The 22,865-nt window shown below is 33.5% G+C and overlaps 1 protein-coding gene across 1 annotated transcript; it reads right to left on the bottom strand.

Annotated features, from left to right (window-relative positions):
- On the bottom strand, positions 1–8,005 carry LOC133306407 (uncharacterized). Its single transcript, XM_061506724.1, has 5 exons — positions 7,697–8,005; positions 7,405–7,527; positions 6,278–6,377; positions 754–860; positions 1–213 (listed from the first exon to the last, which is right to left on the bottom strand). The coding sequence occupies exons 1-5, from the start codon at positions 8,003–8,005 to the stop codon at positions 1–3; spliced, it is 852 nt and encodes a 283-aa protein (XP_061362708.1).
- Positions 8,006–22,865: the final 14,860 nt, after the last annotated feature.

A 22,865-nucleotide genomic window follows, 5' to 3' on the forward strand; every position in this document is an offset into this window, starting at 1 on the left:
TTAGGAGGCTTGTGATAAGGCGGCTCGAGCAGAACGCCTTTCTAGTGCCTTCAACCTATTTGCTTCCATTCGAGCTCTCTGCTCTTCTGTTATTTCAGCTTTGCCGGACAGACTTGCTGCATTATTTGGGACTTCATTTGATGTCTTTTCAATTGCAATGCTTTTGGAAGCAGTACTAGCACCAATCACATTTTGCATGGACTGAGAAGGTTCCTGTAATAAAAAGGGGAAGGTAATTTCACCGTTATGACTTCGGCATCAGCTACTTGTTTACAAATTTTTTTAGAACAATTTGGTTTAATTGAAAAGCTCCGTATAACTGGCTAACTGCAGCTATATACGATATTCTGAAGAGGTCATGGCATTTGACTTCATAATAAAAGCATAAGTGTAAAGAAACCAGGGACAAAAGGAGAAGGAAAGCTAAAATGAATATACACCAGATGTTCGAGTAGTCTCTGCTAAAAGCATACAAGATCATGAAGTTGTATATTGCGGGTGCTGTTACTCTTGCATTTCACATCACTCTTTATTTTTTCGTATGCTACTGGATAAGGATACAATTCAGATTACACACGGTTCTCTTACAAATAAGTGAGAGAATCTGTATCTTTAAAAGATAAATTTTACTTCTCCCAGATTGATTTAGATAAATATCGAAAAAGTTTCTTTCACCAAGCAAAATATCCAAATGTGTTATATATCATGATACATGATAATAAACAAACTTTGTTTAAAAGAAAATAAACTTACTTCAGTAGCTGTATCATATATATCATTAAGCATGTCTTCTTGAATGTCATTAACATTTCGGGATTCTGCAAACACATCTCTCTCTTGATGAATTGCTTCCCCATCTTCTGCAGATACAGCAAAGCCCCAGGATAAGGATTTAGCATAGATGCTTAACGATGTAATTAAATAAAACCAAAAAATTCTCCAGTCAATCATCATAGCAATGATGGTTATTAAGTCATTTAATTAGTTATTAGTTAGATAGTTGGTTAGTCAGTTAAACTGTTACAGTTTCTTGGCGCCACTTTGTAATCTTTCTTTTTCTTTTTCTTTCTTTAGATATCTGTTTACACAGATACAGTACTTCATATATAAGTACTCCTTGTATCTGATACCAATTCAGTTAATGAGAAATGATGTATTCTTCATCTTCTTCGTGCCACTGCTCTCTGTCTTCCCTAAACACTTTGATGGTATCAGAGCTATAGGGCTCTGGTATTGTCCACCTTTTTCCTTTTTGCTTCCGCACTATAATCTTTGTTACAGATATGGTTCAATCATCTTCCCATGTAACAGATGATCAAATTAGCCAGTCAAGTCCGTATTTTCTGCATTCCAATGAAAATCCATCGTTGGTATTGGTATCTCCAGTGTTTGATGGCAAGAACTATCACACTTGGGCAAGATCCATGAAGATGGCACTGAAATCCAAAAACAAGTTGGGATTTGTAGATGGCACAATCTCATCTCCAACTCAAGAATCTGATCCGCTGTTCTTGGCGTGGGATCGTTGCAACACAATGGTTCTGTCTTGGTTGCATCGTGCAATTGCAGAATCCATAGTCCATTCAATTGTGTGGATGGAGCTAGCTTCTGATGTCTGGCAAGATTTAAAGGAGCGTTTTTCACAAACTGATGTGTTTCGAATTGCTGATATTCAAGAAGATATGTATCGATTGAATCAAGGTGATAATTCAGTAACTCAATTTTTTACTCAGCTTAAAACATATTGGGACGAACTTGATACCTTGCAGCCATTACCAAGATGCAAATGCATACCAAACTGCACTTGTGGAGTAACAATGCAGACTCATGCAAAACAAAGCAGAGAGAAGGATCATGTCATTCGATTCCTGCGTGGACTCAATGATCAGTTTGCCCATGTTCGTTCCCAAGTCATGTTAATGGATCCACTTCCAAACATTAACCGAGTATTTTCCCTGGTAAGTCAACAAGAAAGGCAAATCAATGTTGAAACTTCTACTGATGTGAAAGCCTTCTTGAGCCTTCTTGAATACCAATGATCAGTCCTTTGCACGTGGTCGAGGAATTTACAGAGGCAGAGGCCGTATCACCTATGGAAGAGGGAGATCCAATCCTAATAAAGTTTGTACACACTGTGGACGCACGAATCACACCATAGAAACATGCTTTGAGAAGCATGGCTTTCCCCCAGGATACAGAAACAATCTGAATCGAAAAGCAAATCTAGTTACACATGACAATACTGCTGATGCATTTCAATTTGAAGATTCAAGAATTCAATTGCCAACTAGCTCAGATGAACAACTCCATTTCACAAAAGATCAATACCAAAGTCTACTTGGGCTGATTCAGAATCCACTTGAAAATATGAATCATTCTTCCAACATGGTTCAAACCAATGCTGTATCATCTAACCAAGGTAATGTTCAATTTCAATGGATTCTTGATACTGGAGCTACTGACCACATAACATACTCTCTTGATTTTCTTTCTTCACCTAGACAAATCAATCCTATACCTATCAAATTACCTGATGGTACCCAAGTCTTTGCCACTCACTCTGGAAATGTGATTTTGTCACCACTTCTTGTATTGTATAATGTTCTTTTTGTTTCAAAGTTCCATGTTAATCTCATTTCCATAACTAAACTAACCCGTGATTCAGATTGTTATGTCATTTTTCGTCAATTAACCTGCTCCATTTTGCAGAATACCAATGGGAGGATGATTGGAATTGCTAATCAGCATCATGGTCTGTTCACACTAATAGCACAACCTGGAAATCTTGTTAAAAACACAGCATACCAGTCAAATAAGAGCTACTGCAATAGCATAATAGTCGATTCCAAAACATGGCATCACAGATTAGGCCATTGTTCTTCATCAGTGTTAAAATCCATGTCTAAAGTCTTTCCTTTCATTTCTTGTAACAATAATGTTGATGTATGTGATGCATGTCATTATGCAAAACAGAAAAGAATTACATTTCCTTCTAGCACTTCTGAATCTCTACATTCATTTGATCTTGTACACGCAGATATTTGGGGTCCTAATGCTATTACTTCAATCCATGATCATCGTTATTTTTTAACCATAGTTGATGATTACTCGAAATTCACTTGGGTAATGCCAATGAAAACAAAGGCTGAAAGCAGACCCCACTTGCGTAACTTCTTCAGTTTTGTTGAAACTCAATTTCATACAATTGTCAAAATCATTCGTACTGATAATGGACCAGAATTCAACTTGAAGGAGTTTTATAACTCCAAAGGTATAATCCATCAGACTTCATGTGTTGAGTGTCCACAACAAAATGGTGTTGTGGAACGCAAACATCAACACTTATTAAATACTGCTCGGGCACTATTTTTCCAATCCAATGTTCCAAGTGTCTACTGGTGTTATTGCATTAATCATGCTGCCTACATAATTAACAGACTTGTCACACCTATTCTCAAAAACAAATCACCTTATGATCAGTTATATGGAACACCACCTGTCTTTACTCACTTAAAGGTTTTTGGATCTTTATGCTTTGCTTCAACTCTTATTCATGGTCGAACCAAATTTGAACCCAGAGCTAGGAAGTGTGTATTTCTAGGCTATAAACAAGGAACTAAAGGCTATATACTACTTGATGTTCATTCAAACAGTATCTTTGTGTCTAGAAATGTACTGTTTTATGAGTCTCATTTTCCCTTTTCTAATTCCAATCTTTCTGTCTCATCCTTATCACCACCTTTTTATATTCAGTCATCTAATGTTCAATATGACACTGATGTTCCTTTTTCAAATGTTCAACCCCGTATTCAGTCTCAACCCATTATCCCATCTGATGCTTTGATTAATAATCATAACATTTCTGTTTCCACTGATACTGACAACAGTGATCCAGCTCTTAGACGTTCTACAAGGTTTAAAACCAAACCTTCATATTTGACAGATTTTCATTGTGGCTTATTAAGTATGACAGACACCAATCACTCCTCAGGTATTCATGCTAATCCCTACTCTCTTTCTAAAGTACTTTCCTATTCACAATGCTCTCAACCATATATGAATTTCTGTCATAATATCATCACCGAGACTGAACCCACCACATACAAACAAGCTGCATCTTTTCCTCATTGGCAAGAGGCTATGCAAGCAGAGATTAAAGCCCTGGAGTTGAATAACACATGGTCCCTAGTAGAACTTCCACCCAACAAGCAATCAATAGGATGTAAGTGGGTATATAAAATCAAGAGAAAGCCAGATGGTTCTGTAGATCGTTACAAGGCACGTCTAGTAGCCAAAGGGTACAATCAATGTGAAGGAGTGGATTATTTTCAAACTTTCTCACCAGTTGCTAAAATGACAACTGTTCGGGTTCTTTTGGCACTTGCAGTTGCTAAAAATTGGCATTTGGAACAATTGGATGTAGACAATGCTTTTTTGCATGGTGAGCTCCATGAAGAAGTCTTCATGTCCCTACCTCCTGGCATCTCTTGTTCTGTTCCTAATGGAGTTTGCAAGCTTCAAAAGTCGTTATATGGATTGAAACAGGCAAGTCGCCAATGGAATGCTAAGCTTACTCACTCTCTTCAATCATTGGGTTACAAGCAATCTGTTGCAGATCACAGTCTCTTTGTTCGCAGAACTTCCACTTCTTTCACAGCATTGTTAATATATGTTGATGATGTGGTTCTAGCTGGTGATGACTTAAATGAAATCCAGCGTGTTAAATCCACTCTACACAGTCAATTTAGAATCAAAGACCTTGGTCCTCTACGGTTTTTCTTGGGATTAGAGGTAGCTCGATCCAAGCAAGGTCTGATTCTGAACCAGAGGAAATATACTCTTGAGTTATTGGCTGATTCTGGCCTCCTCGCAGCCAAACCAGCTTCTACACCTTTGAATCCTTCAGTCAAACTCCATCAAGATCAGGGTGAACCTTATTCTGATCCTTTAGCTTATAGAAGACTTGTTGGCAGGTTATTGTATTTGACTACCACGAGACCCGACATCACACATGCTGTCAATCACCTTAGTCAGTTTGTATCCCATCCTATGATTGATCATTTTACTGCTGCATGCCATGTCCTGCGCTACCTCAAAACTTCTCCTGGAAAAGGTTTAATGTTCCCTGCTTCGAATTCCTTACAGATTGCTGGTTTTTCTGATAGTGATTGGGCTTGTTGCCCTTATACAAGAAAATCCATTACTGGTATCTGCATTTTCATGGGTGAAGCTTTGATTTCTTGGCGATCAAAGAAGCAGCACACAGTCTCTCGTTCATCATCTGAGGCTGAATATCGTGCCATTGCAGCTGCAACATGTGAGCTCCAGTGGTTGGCTTATCTTTTCGCTGATCTCCATATTCCATTTTCTCAACCGGTGCCTCTTTATTGTGACAATCAAGCAGCTGTATACCTTGCTCATAATCCTAGTTTTCATGAGCGTAGCAAACACATCGAAATCGATTGTCATATCACCAGAGAGAAAATTAATTCAGGTCTTCTTCGTTTACTTCCCATTTCCACTCACCATCAATTAGCAGATGTCTTCACAAAGTCTCTCCATCCTGCTCCATTTCGGGAGATTATTTCCAAGTTGGGATTGTTTGATATTCACCTCCCAACTTGAGGGGGGCTATTACTATTAACTATTCATTTATTAAGTCAGTTAATTAGTTATTAGTTAGATAGTTGGTTAGTCAATTAAACTGTTACAGTTTCTTGGCGCCACTTTGTAATCTTTCTTTTTCTTTTTCTTTCTTTAGATATCTGTTTACACAGATACAGTACTTCATATATAAGTACTCCTTGTATCTGATACCAATTCAGTTAATGAGAAATGATGTATTCTTCATCTTCTTCGTGCCACTGCTCTCTGTCTTCCCTAAACACTTTGAGAATCAGCTGGCTAACCTACTTGAAATATGAATCCCGTGGAAATTTATCAAAATTGAGATTCTACCTAGAATTGGCCAATGAACTCCAAAGATCAAATTGTCGATCATAAGATCCTATCCTACCTCATGTGCAATTTTAACATTAAGATATCCATATACTCTAAGAAAGGAAAATTATAAAGAAGGTATTCTTGGTAAAAATATTTCTGAATAACTAGACACTGAGGCGGTTAAGTAAATAAGTGGTACTGATTAACTACTTGAAAACCATTAACTGATTTAGTTGATTCCTCCGTTCTATAGGATGTTATTCACTAAGATTACAATCACAGATCCAAGAAAACAACAGTTAATACCAAATGCATCTTGAGACAAGGTAGATACCTTGATTATCATCTGGAATGTCTTGCACAACTGGTGGTTCACGCAGTTTTGTTGGATCTCCACCATTTGCAACTCTTTCTCTCAATTCTCTAAGGCAAGTCTGGTTAAAATGAGATAAAAAAAAATAAAAAATAAAAATAAAATATAAAAAAAGCTGAAGTCAGTAACAATCTATTTTTGTGTAGAGACTGGAAGCATGCATGCATCATTCATGCAAGCACATGTACATGCAACAGATACCCTCTCAACACACGCAAAAATGTGGGAGAGACACGGAGAGAGGAGACAAAGGTAGGGCAAATCATATAAAAAAAAGTATAAAAGCATGTAGAAACAGAGCAGAGGAAATGTAACACTTCATATACTTCTATCATGTATGTATCAACTCAATTTTAAAACAAGTATTAACTGAAAATGTTTTCTGGAAAAAAAGTTATGGAAACATAGATGTTGTGTTCATGGATTAAAAAAGTCTCATCCTCTTTGCATGCCTAGAGCTAATATATACATATTCAACATCAGGGATCTACATCTGACCAACGAGCAAGTACCCATGGTAATTTGTTCCTTTTAATGGGCTTTGGATACATCTAAGTATACAATATGTATAAAAATTAAGAGAAAATTAACTACAATGCAAATTACATATAGGATAATGAGTCAAATATCCAAACATATAACATATACAAAAATTAAAAAGAGATAAGTCATCATCTTATAGCTCAACAAGCATTAACTTAAAGGATTTATTAGACGGTGTAGGTGACAATTCTTATACATAGGTCAATGGGACCTTACCCTATCTATGTACCTTTCTATCTGTATATTAATGAATATCAAATATATATAATTATAGGGAAAAGTAATAAAGTTATATCGAGTGAGTTCAAAACGACATCGTTTTGAGTTATTAGATTAAGAAATTATAATGAGAAAGATTAATATAACCTTGCAATATATTAGAATTTAAAAAACACTTTGATTTCCGCTCTAAAATGATATCGTTTTAGACTCACTAAAAATAACTTATCTCTCTCCGGAGAGATTCTTTACCCGTAATTATATATAAATAATATAGTTCAATCTGAGTTGGAAGAAACAAAAATTGCATTAAAGAGAAACATTACCTTGACTTGCCTTGTAGCAGCAACTTTCTCCACTTTGTGAACAAATTCATTGAAAGAATAATAAGGAATCAAGCGAGAGTGCCATTCAGAGTACAACTGAAGCAGATTACCCAAATCACGAACCTAACAGAAAGCAGGAGGAGGATCATATACACATAAGAAAACAATTCAAGTGGGCCAAACCCAAGCCCACAAAACAACACATGTACCTAACCAAGGAAGTTACGCGAACCATCGATTAAAAAAAAAAAAGAACAATGAAGATGGTAAATGATAGATAGGAATAGGAAACCTCGTTGCCACGACCGCGGTATTTGAACTCGCGAGGAAAATAGCGAAGGACGTAACCGAGGCCGTCATCGGAGAGAAGAAGAGAGGGAGTGAGTTTGGGCCTCGTTCTGGGAACCTTCTTGGGCTTCTCGATAGCGGATCTGGGGGCAGAAGACTTGAAAGAAGAGGAAGAAGGAGGTGGATTCGGATTGGTGACGTCATTAGGGTTTGGATTGGGAGCAGAGGAAGGGCAATCTCGGGACCAGTGACCTGGTCTACCGCACTTGAAACACCCTGTTGCTGTTCCTGTCGCTGTTCCTTTTCCCTCCATTTCTCTTCTCTCTCTCACTCTCTCTCTGCTCTCACAACTCACACTCACACCAGATCTCTGTAAATTATTGTATTTCTCTCCCTGGCTTTCGCGGGAATTGGCGGGAAACACCACCACAAATTTTTTTCAATTAAATTTTAGGTATTTGTGTTTTATTTCGTAAAATTAGGAGAGTAATGAATTAAAAAAAAAATTTAAAATTATTTTAAGATTAAATTTTTTGTAAATTTTAAAAACCATATTGAAAAATATAATAAATTTAAAGAATTTTTTTTTAAAAATTTACAATTGAAATTTTAAACTTATATTATTAGAATTTATAAAATATGAAAAATTATATAAATTATATAAATTTTAGTATATATTTATCAAAAAGACAACAAATAAATGTAATGATATTGATAAAAATAAATAAAACTTAATATTCTTAACTTTTATAACAATTTTTTATTTTATTTTTTGGTAAACAACTTTTATAACAATTTAATAATAACAAAAAAGTTTTATATATATATATATATATATATAGGGAAAAATATTTCTCAAGTTGCTTGAGACAATGTTATCTCCGGCCACTCTAAAATTACGTCGTTTTATTTATTTATTTTCTTACATTAATTGATTGACCTTTGAATGGTTATGATTCTATTTTTCTCTCTCTTCCTTTATCACTATTGATTCATCTTTGTACGGTTATGATTTAGTAGCCAGAGATAACATTGTCTCAAGCAGCTTGAGAAATGATAAGCCTATATATATATATATATATATATATATATATATATATATATATATATGGCATCTTATTCTTATATCGATATATGTAGGGATGTTCATCAACCGATTCAAACCGCGGTGACCGAACCGAAAAATCGATAACCGAATAAATCGAAAAAAAATCGTAAATTTTAATTGGATTGGATAGGTTTTTGGATGGGTTGATGAAAACCGGTCCAATCCAAACCGATCCAATATATTAATTTTCCACTACCTACTTGGGTCTTTCCCTAATCATAGCTCAAAAATTTCTAAACTCAAGATCCATTAATGTTACCGACAATGTTATCATTGCATATGGTATTAAGCACAGTTACAATCACAGTAATTGCGTTAATTAAATTACGGATCAACTTTTTCTTTTATTAAATCCTCATTGTTCACAATTAACTATTTCTGTAACTAATTAAAACAACGTCGTAATTGTAAATGCAAAACTCGTGGAAGCATAAAACATACTAATTATCATCTCTCTAAGCAATACCATTTAGGAAAAAGTGTTTGCCATTTTAAATGACATAACACTATGTCCTTTTAAGAGAAAGACAAACACAGAAAAAAATTTAAATTTTAAATTAAAAAAAACCACTCACTTTCTCTCTCCCATGATTTCCATTTTTATGTGTCTATCTCTCTCCTAAAATGACATAACTTAAGCCATTTAAAATGACAAACACCAAACCCTACCATTTATTTTAGGTTTTAAAAACACTTATTTTCAAAATTTACACTGTGGTAATCGATTACCACTCTTGAGGTAATCGATTACCCAAAAGTTCAAAACGATACAGTAGCTCAATTTGGGCTCCCCTGTTTCTGGTAATCGATTACCTTGAGATAGGTAATATATTACTGAACTAGGTAATCGATTACCAATGCTCAGGTAATCGATTACTTTGATCACAGTGGCTCAATTTTGCGTCCCCTGCTTTCAGGTAATCGATTACCAAGGAAAAGTAATCGATTACCTTACTGCAAAATGACAGATAACAGCATTTTAAAGCACAAAATGGGTGATGTAACTTACTCCTAACACCCTAGTACTCATTATATCACTTACACAAGTTCTAATGTAGGCACTAGGCACTACCATCACGCATAATCTAATACCAATGTATCATTTACAACATTCGCCATTTGTCTTGCCATTTACACATCATATGGCTCATTTACATTTCAAATCTCCCAATGCCTCAAAACACCAACTATGTGGCCATGGACAAGTACCATGCTCACCAAAATACCAATATACAGTAGGCATATACATGTACATCAACTACCAAGACTTCGCATACAGTTATGAACACCCAAAAGCATGGCAATATCAACATGCGATATGTTCATAACCTAAGTCCAAAATACTAAATACAATGTTATGTGCATCAATTATAGTCCTTCAAAATGTCATGCTCTCCATATGCACATCATGCTTAGCTCATCCACTAAGCGGGTCTGTTGCCCGAAGATCCTTCATGCTCACTATAACCTGAAATGACGTCCCCAAACGCGGGGTGAGATATACAAATATATCTCAGTAAACCAAAGGTACTAGAGGATCACTCCACCCCATGGCTCACTCAATGTGCAACAATAACATAATGTAAAATGCATAACATACAGAATCACAACAACTGGGCACAAATCCAAGAACATCCACATCAGGATTTCGTTCTAGGACCCCATCATATAACTCCCGGGAAGCTTCCCGGTGCCTCTCCCATGGATGAGACGACCCCATGGCAAAACTCAACTAGAACTCCTCATGAGCCCTATCCAGCGGAAGTTCCACGTTTGGATCATCCTGGTGTCACTCCCATAGTCGGCCCCACAACAAAACCCGACCCGAATCCCCAAAGGATATCTCCAGCGAAAGTCCAAACCACACACATCTACTGGCCAGAGATCACACAATTTCACACACAACGTGCTCCAAACATGTCACACAATCAAGCAATAATGCATGAACATACATATTCACACAATGCCAAAGGCACAAAATCCAACCACAACCTTCCACTAGGTGTGGTGGAGCACACAAGGGATTAAAATCCAAGTTCCAAAGGTTTACATCAACTCCGCAATTATTGCTCTTCAATGTAAGCTCCAAGCTTATTCCACTTCTATTGGTCCCATGAGAGGCAACCTATATGATCAAACAATAATGATCAATAATACAATTCACAAGGCAATCAATTCACTTTCAAAATACTCATACACAAACCCATTCACTTAGGCCAAAGGGTTATTTACACTTATTTTTCCGTATACATCATTATAGGTCAAATTACCACATACTTAATACATCCAACATTATTCCTTTCATTTCCACAACATTATACCAACCTCTTATCCATTTAAATACCATTTACAACCATACAACCTCAACTACACAATTTTTACATCATTTTTCCTCCAAACCCTTTATGGTTCGAATTCTTCAAGGAAGCATACACCAAGGCTTTCAATTCAATTTAACACTTTCACATGTCTTACAATCTCATTATTAACCCATACCAATGCTCCACAACTTAATTATCCAATCCCATCATCATGATCATTCATAAAGTATTGAAATCTCATCATAAAATTTTCTAAGTTAAAAATTCCAAATCACAATAATTTTTATTACATCAATCATCATCCAATTTAATGCTCCTAACTACCATAACTCAATTTACAACTTCAAAATCCTCATCCAATTTATGATCTCCATTAAAACTCAAAGAGAGTGTGAAAACTTACCACCAATAGCTCCCTAGGGTCCAAGAGGATGATCTCCAACCAATGAATCAACACAAGGATCCCCAAAATTTCACCAAAATGCCACCAAATTCGCGGTTGTAAATGATGGTTTTCTACCTACACAAAGCTCTCCACAAGATGCACTCTACATGAAAGTCACTCACAAGATGATGGGGAAAAACTTTGTAGTTGGAAGTTTCTCTCAAAAGTGTCTAGAAAAAAAGTTAGAATTTCAAAGAGCCAAGACCCCCTCCATGGCCATTTGTTCGACGTGAAGAAGGAGAAGAGGAGAGAGAAGTTTTAGAATTTTTGAGAACATTTGGCTCTAAAGTCACTTAAGTCACTTAAATCATAACCTACGTATTTTTCTCGTTCACGTCATATTTTTATTTCCTAAAAATACTGATCATATTTTCACGCTTATCGGTACAATTATACCGCAGTATTTTACACCGGAAAAATCATTATTCATCAAATTTTTCGAAACTTGCCTATCCACTCAATTTTTCGTCCTGAATCCATTTCTGACATTATATTTATCATTTGAGACCTTCTACTCAATTTTTTCATGCCTAGGGATACGTGTTTGGTAAATTATCATTTTGCCCTTTTTACGTATTTTGGCCCTAATTTCAGGATTTTCACTAATCCTACCATTTAATCATCATTATCTCATATAATCATCTCATATAATTATACACTTAGAAATATGAGGTGTTATAATTAACCCATCAACTAAACCCAAGAAAAAACCTAGTCACATTTCATCAACAAAATTTCATATGTGTAGAGTTTCATATCTCATTACCCAAAATATATATATTATTGTTTACTGATGCTTTTGTATTTCAAAAAAAAAAATTGCAAAGCCAATATATACAGAATATGTTATTTGCATAATAATCATGCAACAAATTTGAGAATTTTCAAAAACCGAAAATCGATCCAATCCTCAAAAAAATGGATTGGATCAGATTTGAAAAAAATTTAAACCGAAGAGATTGGATCGGATGATTTTTGCTTCCAATCCAGACCACAAACACCCCTATCTGCAGCCGATTTGTTAACATGTAATTGGTACAAAAGCACATCATAAAACTATTATTTAAGCAGAAGACTTAATCTATGTATTGCATTTACCTATGTAAAAAGATAAATAAACTTTTTCTTTTATCCTTATACTATTTTTCTTATGTTATTCTTAACGTCTTAAAACTATTTTGCTTATGTATGTATTTATTTTCTTTACGCTAATTTAACACGCTTATGCCTTTACATATTGCCATGCGAAATTCCTAAATCCAATTATTGTAATTTGTACAATCTCATACGCAAGCTTCTTGATTATTCTACCTACATCTATTCTCTACATATCTATACTTAACAGAAATGGTCTATCCAAATATGATCACAAGGACCATTTTGAACAGAAACCTACGGACATCATAACAGCTGTAATCTGGACAATTCCAAATTCTTGTAATACAGAAAAATCCAAGCATACTATATATCTATTTATTAATGAATTCTCACATAATTTGGCTCAATGTCAGTCCTTATCATAATCAAACATGTTAACTTCACTAGAGTATATAATACAAATATCTGAAATATCTGATATACTGAACTATGGCTCTATGCCAATGCACACATGCATATAAGAATGTACAAAAGGGCTACACATGCCTCTCAAATAGACGAAAGCTACCAACATGTATGATCACTACTCATGCCTGAAAATAAATATATACAACATCCATATATAAATAAACATCCACTCCAGCTCCAGCATTAGCCACTCTGCACAGGACTCTTGTCTTGAGATGACTTATCAACAACTGTTGAAGTACCTGAAATGTAAGTCCCAAACGGGGTGAGATTTCCACTATCTCAATAAACTCAGGATTTATGAAAAAGTCTCAACTCGTGAGTTCACTTCTTGCATGAAAGGTTAGATACATAGTATAGCATACATCATACAAGTATAACTAAAATCAGACCACTTGTCTGTACAGATATCTCAGAGGACCTATGTCCCTCCAGAGTAACCAGAGCCAACAGTTAATAGGAGTACTCATGGCTATATCTGATCTGTTCATTGGCCAAGAACTAACACATATACTCATATACATATATTCATCTCATATCACATCATCTTATCACCTATATGAATGCAACTATACTAAGTATTCAACTTCATAAACACAAATACACAGACATACCACCATGATTATTAAATCCTGGTAGAACAAACAAAGAGGAAGAACCCTCTTAAACCAAGAGCTTACCTCTTGTAGCTTCTATAACAAGCTTATTTAAAAGACAAGTAACTAGGTCAAATCCTCAGAATTCTGATCAGGAATCATTGCATCTCCTGATTCATACTATTATCCAAATATATATCATATTTGACTTTCACACATCCGATTGTATCACAAGACTTATATCTTGTCAATTTCACATTTTATTTTTGACAATTCATGCTTATACCATGAGTCAGACCTAAACCCTAATAATTGACTTTATGTTAAACTTATATCCAAACACCATCAATTAGAGATTTAACTCCTTAAAACCACTTAAGACTTAATCTAATTAAGTTTTTAGGTTTAATTATTAATTAACTTCAATTCCAAGTCACTTAGTCCCTATATGGCCGAACCCTAATAAGTTCTTAATACACATTTTCCAAGCTTTTACTATATTATTCTATGTTTCAATTAACATTTCATCATGCATCATAACATACACTTAACTTGGACTTTGAAATCATTAGTCAAATGATCTCTTAAGTGTCAAATTGTTGTTATACCTTCAAACATTCAACTTAATCAGTCTATTACTCTTCATTATATACAAAAGACATTAAAAATCATTCAATATGAATTAAACACCATTGATACCATATTAAACACATTATGGCTGAATGTATAGGTTAGGATTTTATAAAACTTCACACATTCAAACTTTAATCTAATGACCTCAAACACTTAGTAAATCGTTGAATCCATATTTTATATACTCATTTGATCAAACAAAACACAAACCCTAATTTTACTATTCATGGCCGAATCATGAACACAATTAAGGACTTATGTAATTCATTATATTTTCATAATTTAAACCATTATTAAACCATTCATTAACCATAATTTCAATTAAACAAATACACACACATAAAATGTAACATCCCAAGGGCTGGCAAGGGCAACGAGTGATCGCCAATGCAAAAGAGGCACAGATAATGAGGGGCTCATGCGAAATCCTGTAGCTGAGTTGGTATATGAATGAATCGAATCAACACCCGAAAGAGAGAGATTCCAGAGGTTGTACTGGTGTAGGACGGTACAGTTGGAGATAACTTATAAGAATTAATTGGTACTACCTAAACTAACAAGATGCATTTACTATTTGGTAGTCCGAAACGAAAGAACTTCATAGTTAAACATGCTTGACTTGGAGCAATTATGAGATGAGTGACCTCCTGGGAAGTTTTCCCATAAAGTATGTGAGTGAGGACAAAGCACACTGAAAAATCTCGTGTTAGTGTGTGGGGACAATCATTGATCCTTGCAAGTTGTTGCGTGTTACATAAAATATACTCATTTTATCATGCATGACTGAAACACATTCTTGAAATTAGGTCATTTATCTTTGCATTTCAAACTTCCTTTGATGTTATCTTTTACTTTAAATAATCAATCAACCAATTTCCAACACCAAATCACTTCAAGAAACATCAACAAACATTCATAAAATTTCATAAAAACTTAAAGAAAACCTAGATTTACAAATTATTTTCCAACCGGTTAAAATAACATCAAATACCTTGAATGGCTTCCTTTAGACGATCTAAGTCTTTTTCAATATAAAAATCAAGCAAAATCACATCCAATCCTTCTTGGACAACATTTATATCGAAGACTTAAGGAGAGAATATCTCGCTCAAAACAAAAATACAATGTGTATAGTTTCTAGGGTTTTGATCTTAAGCTCACTATCTATCTTTTTCATGTTGAGAGTTTCTTGAAATAATGACTAGAAAACAAAGTTCTCTCAAGCTCTTCCTCACACCATAGCTCTCGGCCAAGAAGAAGAAAAGGAGAAGAAAAAGTGCTTGATAGTAAGACACTAATGAAAGAAACCAACCTATAGGAAAAGGATGGCTTAGGCTCTGTTTGATTAGTGTTTTTAAAATTAGTTTTTTAGTTTTCAGAACAAAAAAACTCGTTTGGTAAGACCTGTTTTGTAAAAAATGTTTTGAAAACTATAACTGTTTTTTTTGTTTTTAGAATCAAATTTAGAGAACATGTCTGAGGTGTTTTTGTTTTGGTTTTTAACTTTCAAAAAGAAAAAAATATAGAAAACAACTGTTTTCATAACTAGTTAACAAAACAGTTTTAAGAACAAAAAAATCATAAAATAATCAAACAGACCCTTAATCACTAAGTTTCTTAACTTTTTGACTTTAAACACTTAAAATGAATTTCATTGGTAATCAATTATTTATGTTAAACTTTAATTTGTTGCACATACAATACAAATAAGAGAAACTTGCGTGAAAATGAGAAACAATAAGGAAGGAACCGACTTACACATGAAAATATCGCCAAAGCCACCATTTTTTACTTTTTCAAAGACTTTTGTTTCCTAATTCTTATTGGGTTTTACTTTACACATCAAACACTTGAATTTTTGACCAACTTACATGCGATTAGATGAATCATGCGTAGGACATAAAGAAGAAACCAAGACAATTAAATTTGACAAGTAATTAAGCTTAGTTGTAAAGTTGAAGCTTACTTTAACTTAGTTTTGACTTTTAATTTTCTTAATCTTTGACTTAATTTTTTAAATTATTCTACACCTCATCCAATTAAATTAATCATACTTTAGATACCTAAAACTCACCAGATAATTTAACTATACTAACAAAATTTAGTTCGGACCTAGTTTTGTTAAATTACAAAAATACCTCTGTCATCACCAAATTGACATCTATCTCTCTAAGCATAACTCATACTCTTACTTAGGTCCTAATTGACTTGTTAGACATTAATTGTATCCTCATAATAATCATAATGATAATTTCATGATTTAACCATCAAAATATATTCTCTTAACAATCATTTAATTCTCACACTGTCTCACTTTAACCTTTATTTAACACATCTTAGTGATGAGGGTTGATATAGGTTGGATAAGAGTAAGAAAAGATATGAGTATAATTAGTGCATGTTCTATCATGTAGTTGATATGCATAAGTAATCTGATAGGATAATGTGTTGCGAAATCAGCAAGTATATCGTTCGTTTCAAGTAATAAAAGTGATAAGTAAAGATCGTTCCCTCGAGGATTGATGCACCAAGTATTAATTTAACTATTCCGCTTAAGTTGGAAAAGAAAATTGGTTTGATTGTGAAAATGATTGATTGTTGTAATTTAAAAACAGAATTTAAAAAACAATAATATTAAAACGCGTGCAAGAAAAGATCAAGAACATCACAAAAAATATGAGTTATGAAGAATTGTAAAAAGACTGTAGCCAGTATGCACTTCACCTCTGATCCTCCCTTATATTCCTATATTGTATTTTATAATTAACTAATTTGTTTGTTCAGACAATTCATTATTTCTCTATAAAATAGTTGAACCTAATGTCTTAGTGATTTCAACCATTTAACACAATTAGAATCCTAGTGTCCTAGTAATTTCTCTTGAATTAAGCATTAAGGAAATGAATTAAATGTCTACAATCTATGTAAGCCTACGTCTAGGTCATGTACAAATTGTTATTCTACTCTTGCCCATATTAAAACTTCAATATGTCTATTGTGAGCCTTAACCCTCAAAACCTTATAATTAGAGTGATCAGTTCTAACCAGGATATGGAAAAATTAACACAGGCAGAATAAAACAAACTAAACTAACTAACTTATAAAAACAATATAGGAAATATAAATGATTCACATCGGGTCTGTAATCCCAACTACAAAAAGAAAACTAGCCAGACATATCTGGCTTTAACAAATTAAAATAGTAAAAAGAATTCACTACAAAGAAAGAAAAGAGAAAGATGAAGAAGAAAGATCAATGGTATTCAATCTTCAAGTTCTCCAGAATCCTGATTTCCAGCGTGAGTCTCCTCCTATGAATATTGTTTCCTCCGTCGAATTGTGAATTTAGGTTTTCAAAAGATGCCTTTTTATAGGGATGAAACCATGTCTTTTAATTTTCGATAATATCTTCAATGGAATCTTCACTAGAAGATTCTATCATAACTTTGATCCAATCCTTCAAATCTTCTCTCTTTTTTTTTTTTTTAATTTAATGAAAAACTTTCCTTAAAAATATTCAAAGGAATATTTGATAAAATCTTCAATGATTCAGAAATCCAAAGCAACTCTATTTGATATCTCCATTTTTTTTGGGAAGCTGGAATCAAATAACCAGCACGAGACTACACAATAGTCACTGTACGGACTCTACAAACAGAAGCTAAATCAGCAATAAAAACAGAATGAATCTGAGCAGGAGGATAACAAAAAATAGACATATCTGCAGCACTAGGATTATCCAGAGCATAATTTGCCATCCAGTCAGCACAGCAGTTGCCTTCTCTGTATGTGTGGACTAAATAAACTCGCCAGTCTTTTTGTAACCACGCCCGTATACGAACCACCAGATGAGATTCACGGGCTGCAACATCTTTTTTAGAAAAAATGGTGATTGTAGATGTTGAATCAGATTCAACAATAAGATTTTTCCAGCCTTCCTCCTAAGCCATCTCTAACCCTTTGAGAATACCCCAGAGTTCAGCATTAAGAGAATTACAAGCTCCCATTCTGTAAGAGAACCCTTTTTGCCAATGTCCCATATGATTTCTAGCAATACCACCACAAGCAGCCAAACCAGAGGAACTTCTACAAGCACCATCAGTATTCAATTTAATCCAACTCTCATTAGGAGGCTTCCAACAGACAGGGATATCTGTTGTAGTCTTTATTGCATTATGTCTGTTAGCAAATTAAAAAGCAAAATGGGCTTCTTTGGCTTTAGAAATAATCAAATTTTCTTTAAGATGGCTAAGCTGAGCAGAATTATTACCAAAGACAACATCATTCCTCCATTTCCAAGCCCACCAGCAAGTAATACCAAAAATCACGCACCATGGTATATTCTCTCTATAACCTTCCCTACAAGCAAGATTACTATCCATCCAAATATATAAGTCATCCGCGAAAAAGGAGTTGCCAAGGCTGTTAGGAATGAGGGTTAACCAAAGGGTCCTCATATTCCTACATTCTCTTAATAAATGTAAAGTAGACTCAGCACCTTCCATACAGATTGGACAATCAGGTTAACCAATATCAAAAGAGCTTAATCTATTTTTTGTTGGCAATTTATCATGAATAACTTTCCATAAAAACAATCTAACCACCTGAGGTCCTTCCCAATTCCAAACTTCTTTCCAAATTGAAGAAGAATTATATACAATTTCAGAATTATTACCTGCAAGGGTTTGATACAGGCTTTTGACTGAAACATGGTCTGAGTCCTTCAGCTTCCAATGCACATAATCAGCACCATCTTGCTCATTTGGAGGCAGCATGCTTTTAATCACTGAGATAATATCCAAAGGAGGCCAACGAGATAGCAGCTGGACATCCCAATTTCCTTGCCCATTAACATAATCAACCACTTTCTTATTAATCTCCTCCCAAGGAACTGTACTAGAAGTCATATCCAGAAGTCTTCCACCAGTTTGAACCCAATTATCTTTCCAAAAAGAAATGGCCGATCCATTACCAATCTCCCAACTGAGCTGACCTTCTAGACTCTTCCAAGTTGAACAAATATATTTCCACAACCTAGAATCACCATTATTACAATGAAAAATGTCATTTCCTCCATGCTGCCCACAATATTTAGCCCTGAGGAATTGAACCCAGAATTTATCAAGTTGTGAGAAAATATCCCAAACAAGTTTCATGCTCGTATTACTACAAAATATAAGAAATTTTATGCGAATATTATTGAAAATAAAATAACAATTTCATTATAATTCTCATAACTTTTAAATCAATTTCATGCTCGTATTAACCCTTAATATATAGTAAATTGGAGACTCATTATAATGTTATCACATCCGATGTTTGAGGCGAACAATACGAGTCATGATATGATATAAATAGACAAAAATATTATTTTTAACATAATTTTATATATTTTTTAAAACCCATATTTAAACTATTTTCTTTGTACTTATTTACGTATTAGTTATTGTTTTAAATTAGTAGGAAAAAACTTAAAAATCATATTTTAAATAAAAATATTAAAATATATAAATAACTTTTAATATTTTTAAAATAAAAAGTATATATGCACACAAGTTATTTTTCTAAATTAATTATCAATATTGGTGGCATGTGGCTGGTGCAATGGTAGTAGGTTAGGGTGGTGTGGTGAAGGCGGTTGTGGCGACTGGTGATAATGGGTGGTGGTGGCTGTGGCCAATAGCGACAGAGGCAATAATGGTGGTGGTGGTGGTTGGTCAGTGGTGAAAGGTGGTGGTAGCAATGATGGCGACAACGATGGCAGCTAGCAATGACCTGATTTGGTGTTTGACTGATGGTGGTTGTGTTGCCGATGATGACCAGTAATAGTTGTGGAGGCTAATTGATGGCGATGGTGGTGGTGGTATCCGAGGAGGGTGGCGGAGGCTGCCTATTGGCTAGTGGTGGCTGTAATGGGTGGTAGACGTAGTTGATGGGTGACGGCGACCATAGTGGTTGGCTGGTGGCAAGAGCTAACCCTGAGGTATCCAACAAAGTTCCTAAGAGAATAACATAACGCTACATTTAGGATGAGAGAAATGTGACATTTACTATTCGATCATATCCATTCCTAAGTCGTATCTCTTTTAGGATAGTCTATCCTACTGTAAACATTATTAATTGAGTCAATGAGATAAGCTTATCATATCCCATTAAATCATCAAATAATGAATAAGAACATAGGGTTATATTTCTCTCATTTCACATGAGAGAAGCCAAGTTCCTATATACACAAAATAAAAGTGGGTCTCGTTTATTTATTTTTTTCTCTCCTTCTATCTGTAAGTCCCACTTGTGATATTGTCTATGCTACATGAGATAATTCTTCTCATGTAATATGAGAAAATAATTTTCCAAGAACATAATATAATAATCTATTCTATCATATCCTCTTATACTAGTTACCACCAAATCCACCCTAAATGTGTATAATGTAATAGCTATTAGAAACAGGATAAGATTTTGAATTTTGAAGCCCGTAGAATTTGTTTGGGGTTTGGGTAGTTTGCATGAGGTCATAAATTTGAACTTCAGTGCCACCATTGTATAAAAAAAAATTTGAATTTTGGTTTGTTCAAATCTTAAGAGCTTTTATGTAAAGGGTAAAGGATTTCTCCGGTCAATGGAGATAACTTATCTCTGGTGAGCCCAAAACGATATCATTTTGGGGTTGAAATTAATGTGTTTTTGTAATTCTAATATATTGCAGGGTTATATTAGTCTTTATCATTATAATTTTTTAATCTTATAATCCTAAAATAACATTATTTGGAGAAATAATTTTCGCTTATTTAAAAGTAGCCCTTCTTCTTCTAAGCGAGGACAATCAATGATAAGGTTTCTTATCGCAACTTGCTATATTTATTTATTTTCTTTTTCAAAATGTTATTCTTTCCTTTACGTCTTACAATAAGAAATTGGATTTAAAAAGCCAACAGCATGCTTGAGATTTTTTACAAAAGCATGCCTTACTGATACCCAATGCGATGTTGACAGTTTAAATCCATTTGAAAAAGAGAAATAAATAAATATGCATTTCAATATCTGTAAGAGTGGATTATTCATTTATTTATTTGGTATAAAGAGAGTGGACTGCTTTTAAATAAAAGCTCTTAAGATTTGACGAAATTAAAATTTAAAATCTTGCCTTGTTAGTAACAGCTATTACACAATATACATTTAGACAAAATTAGATTGATTAACCTTTTCTTTTAACCAAGGTAAGATATGTATTATACATTTTCAATTTTTTTCATTCAACTTGAAATAACCAGCCATGTATTATTTATAGAAATAATTAGAGTGATCTGATTGGATTTAACCTGACCTGATACTTTTGTTGGATTGTTTTTTAAACTCAAATTTTTAGGCTAAACCAACATTCAAATAAAATTTAGGTAAATTATAACTGATTTTATATTCTTTTATTAATATCACTATTTTTATATATTTTTTTGGTAAAGTAATATTTTCTGAAAATTTATATATATTTTTTATAATTTTATAAATCCATATGGTACTTTTAAATATTATAAATTATAATAATAAATTATTTAATATACAATACTAAAAAATCAAGATTTAGAAAAATCTTTAAAATAATTGCATTTCTAAATAGTCTTTTAATATTTACAGAATCTTTTAATTTTAAAATAATCTTTTAAAATATTAATTCAATACATCCCTTAAACACTGCTATCATGAGTAAAACAAGTCAATGCTTGAATTTGAGAAGAGAATGAATGTGGTTAGTGTGGAAAATACAATATCAGAAAAATACCATGGATTAGGATGAAATTTTGAGACATGGTATAATATTTATATACCCCTATTAAAAAGTCACACAAAAATCCACACTTATAAAAAATTTATTAAACCATCAAGATTTTAAATACAAAAAAATATTCCTTGTTTAAAATTTTAATTGAATACCGTCAGATTTGAAACCCTATATAAAAAAATATTAATTATCCTCATTGAGTATCATATGACTTTTTTAGATAATTTAAAAATTCTAATTGAATACCAATAAATTTTTTTACTGAAAAATAATCTATTAAAATCTTAATTGAATACATCCCTTAAGTCAAAACACATAGAATAATAATTATTAATTAGAAATTAGTGATTGTTATTGTAATATATATATATATATATATATATATATATATATATATATATATATAGGGTTATGTTTATCTCATTTTACATGAGATAAACATCTCTCCTACACACACAAAAAGGGTTGGGTCCCACCACTTTTTTTTTCTCTCTCCTCTTACATGTGGGTCCCACTTATACTTTTGTTTCTACAACATAAGGTAATTCTTTTCCTACAACATAAGAAAAATATATCCCATATATATATATAAGAAATTAAAATTTATTTCTTTAATTCATCTATCAGCAATTATTTTATTTTATTTTTTTGTGTTAAGAGAACAATGAACTTTTAATTAAGCCAAAATGAAGTTACAAGCTGAAACATCACTTGTATCTGATCT

This window comes from Gastrolobium bilobum, unplaced genomic scaffold, assembly GCF_033153095.1.
Source record: "Gastrolobium bilobum isolate Gb01-03AN ecotype WA unplaced genomic scaffold, APGP_CSIRO_Gbil_v1 utg10835, whole genome shotgun sequence".
NCBI classification, from domain to species: domain Eukaryota; kingdom Viridiplantae; phylum Streptophyta; class Magnoliopsida; order Fabales; family Fabaceae; genus Gastrolobium; species Gastrolobium bilobum.

Coding starts and splice junctions, on each gene's coding strand:
- LOC133306407 (XM_061506724.1), bottom strand. CDS start 8,005: ATGGAGGGAAAAGGAACAGCGACAGGAACAGCAACAGGGTGTTTCAAG. Junction 7,528..7,696: donor ACCGCGGTCGTGGCAACGAG/GTTTCCTATTCC, acceptor GCTTTCTGTTAG/GTTCGTGATTTGGGTAATCT. Junction 6,378..7,404: donor CTGCTACAAGGCAAGTCAAG/GTAATGTTTCTC, acceptor CATTTTAACCAG/ACTTGCCTTAGAGAATTGAG.